Here is a 2,095-nt window from a genome sequence, read left to right on the forward strand (position 1 = left end):
TAAGAGGTTAATTCCTAGGTTGCAGAGGTTGTAATCTAAAAGTTGCTCAGTAGTGAAGTTGAAATCCTATAAGGGTAGGTCGTGGTTTTTAATCCCGTTGAGCTAGGAATTTTCCACGTAAATATTCTCTTATCATTTACTTACTGTAGTGTGCGTGTGTTCTAGTGGAACTGATAGAGAACCTGGTTCTCTATAGAGTTTGGTGGACCCTTATATTCTATTACGAAGTAACTCAAGAATTCCATCAAAACCTTAGCAGATAGATAAGTTGTTTCCACGTTGGACTACTGAACGACAGGTTCAAACATCGCATCCTTCATTTGCATGTAAATCTTTCTTTAGTCCGGGATTTTCAAGAAAAGTTCAGTAACGATTATTTATAGTATGAGAAATAGATGAGAAGTCAAAGATTCTAACAAAGAATAGGCCTATCTGCACCAAATTTGCGAAAAAATTGAAAGGGGCCTAAAGTTGGAAACTATCATTGTATATGTAATAGTAACAGACCAAAAGAAAATAGAGAAGCACATTTCCATGACCTTGCCTTGAGGTATGCATTCAGATACACTTTTTATCATGCACAAAGTTAAAATGGTTAAATGGAAGGCCACCTTTGGAAACAACTAGAACAATTTACAATTGATAAAGCTAATCACTGTGATTCAGAAGCAACAGAAACTCGCTCTGGATAGATCAAACACCAGATAGCCTAAGGGCAAATGTCAGAACACTAGGTACAATTTTTTTGCTAGAAGCTATGCAAAGCATATGAGAATTTGTTTGCCAAACTGAAGAAAAAGAAAACATTTAAAAGTGACTATAAAATAGGAATTCCAAGTCTGACTTTGTTAGCTTTCCTAATGCATTTGAAGAACCACCGACTGTCCTGCAATCAAAAAACTTGGAAATTTCAGTTTGTCAGAGGAAAAACAAACAGTTATGGAAAAATGGTTTTCTAAAAGAAAAAAAGCGGAGAAGGGAGAGGATAGGAGCAAAGAAATGAACTAGAAAGCAAAATGCAACAAAAAGGTTGTCAATAACAAAATTTCAGCGGAAAAATCATCAAATGCTTTATCCTTTAGTCAAATACATATGCAACCATATAAACGACTGTAAGAAAAAGAAAGTACTTGCCCTTCAAAATATAGTTTCCTATTCTCTTGTAACTCTAACATCGTTTCTTCAATTGTATCCTCAATTACAAATCTCACAATCCTGCAAAATTAGAAAACAACAATCAGCTCCATTTAATAGCATCCAGAGTAGATGTAATGCAAAACACACCTGACTGGTTTATGTTGCCCTATTCGATGGATTCTATCTTGGGCTTGCCGCTCCACTGCAGGATTCCACCAAGGATCCATCAAGAAAACCTAGCATAGATCAAGAGATGAGCCACCTAACATGACATGTATCATCTTCTTATTCAACAGATAATCTGAACAGTAATAGGAATGCAACACTAGATATGCACAAGCCTTTTAGAATTTGGAATGGTTACGGGAGACGGCGTACACAAAGTAAGAACGTAGACCCCTTACATGTGATGCAACTGTAAGATTGATGGCAACACCTCCATCTTTCAAGCTTTTAAGAAGTATCCTGCATTCTGGATCCGCAGTAAATGTAGTAACTACAACATGTCTTTCAGCCATAGACATGGATCCAACTAGTGGAACACAATTGATGTCCGACTACAAATACATACAAGATAAGCTTCTTTTTGTTACAGATAGAAAAAAGGAGCTAGGGGAAAGTAGGAAGGGAGAAAAGTATCTTTATATCTTACCTTCTGAAGAGAATAGTGTATCAAGTCCAAAAACGATGTGAACTGGCTAAAAACTATTCCTTTTGCAGAATCGTCTCTTTCAACCATGAACCTAATTTCTTCCCTCTACATTCAATAAAAGTAGAAATGAACATCAAACTTGTATTGTGCAGACCCCCTCAGTTTTCGAAGAAGAAAAGCAAACTAAGGAGCATATGATGATAAAGTATAAGGTAATTGCATACCAAAACTTCTATTTTAGTGCTTGTCTGGAATTCATCGAGCTGGATTTTGTTCAATATACTTGAGGACCTAAACCCTTTGACA

General features: G+C 36.2%; 1 protein-coding gene across 1 annotated transcript; it reads right to left on the reverse strand.

Moving 5' to 3' along the window:
* Nucleotides 1-693: 693 nt before the first annotated feature.
* LOC142167865 (ATP-dependent helicase rhp16-like) lies at nt 694-1,876 on the reverse strand. Its single transcript, XM_075228133.1, has 6 exons — nt 1,790-1,876; nt 1,542-1,694; nt 1,285-1,373; nt 1,131-1,215; nt 883-886; nt 694-788 (listed from the first exon to the last, which is right to left on the reverse strand). The coding sequence occupies exons 1-6, from the start codon at nt 1,874-1,876 to the stop codon at nt 694-696; spliced, it is 513 nt and encodes a 170-aa protein (XP_075084234.1).
* Nucleotides 1,877-2,095: the final 219 nt, after the last annotated feature.

This window comes from Nicotiana tabacum, chromosome 2 (assembly GCF_000715075.1).
Source record: "Nicotiana tabacum cultivar K326 chromosome 2, ASM71507v2, whole genome shotgun sequence".
In the NCBI taxonomy this organism is placed as follows: Eukaryota; Viridiplantae; Streptophyta; class Magnoliopsida; order Solanales; family Solanaceae; genus Nicotiana; species Nicotiana tabacum.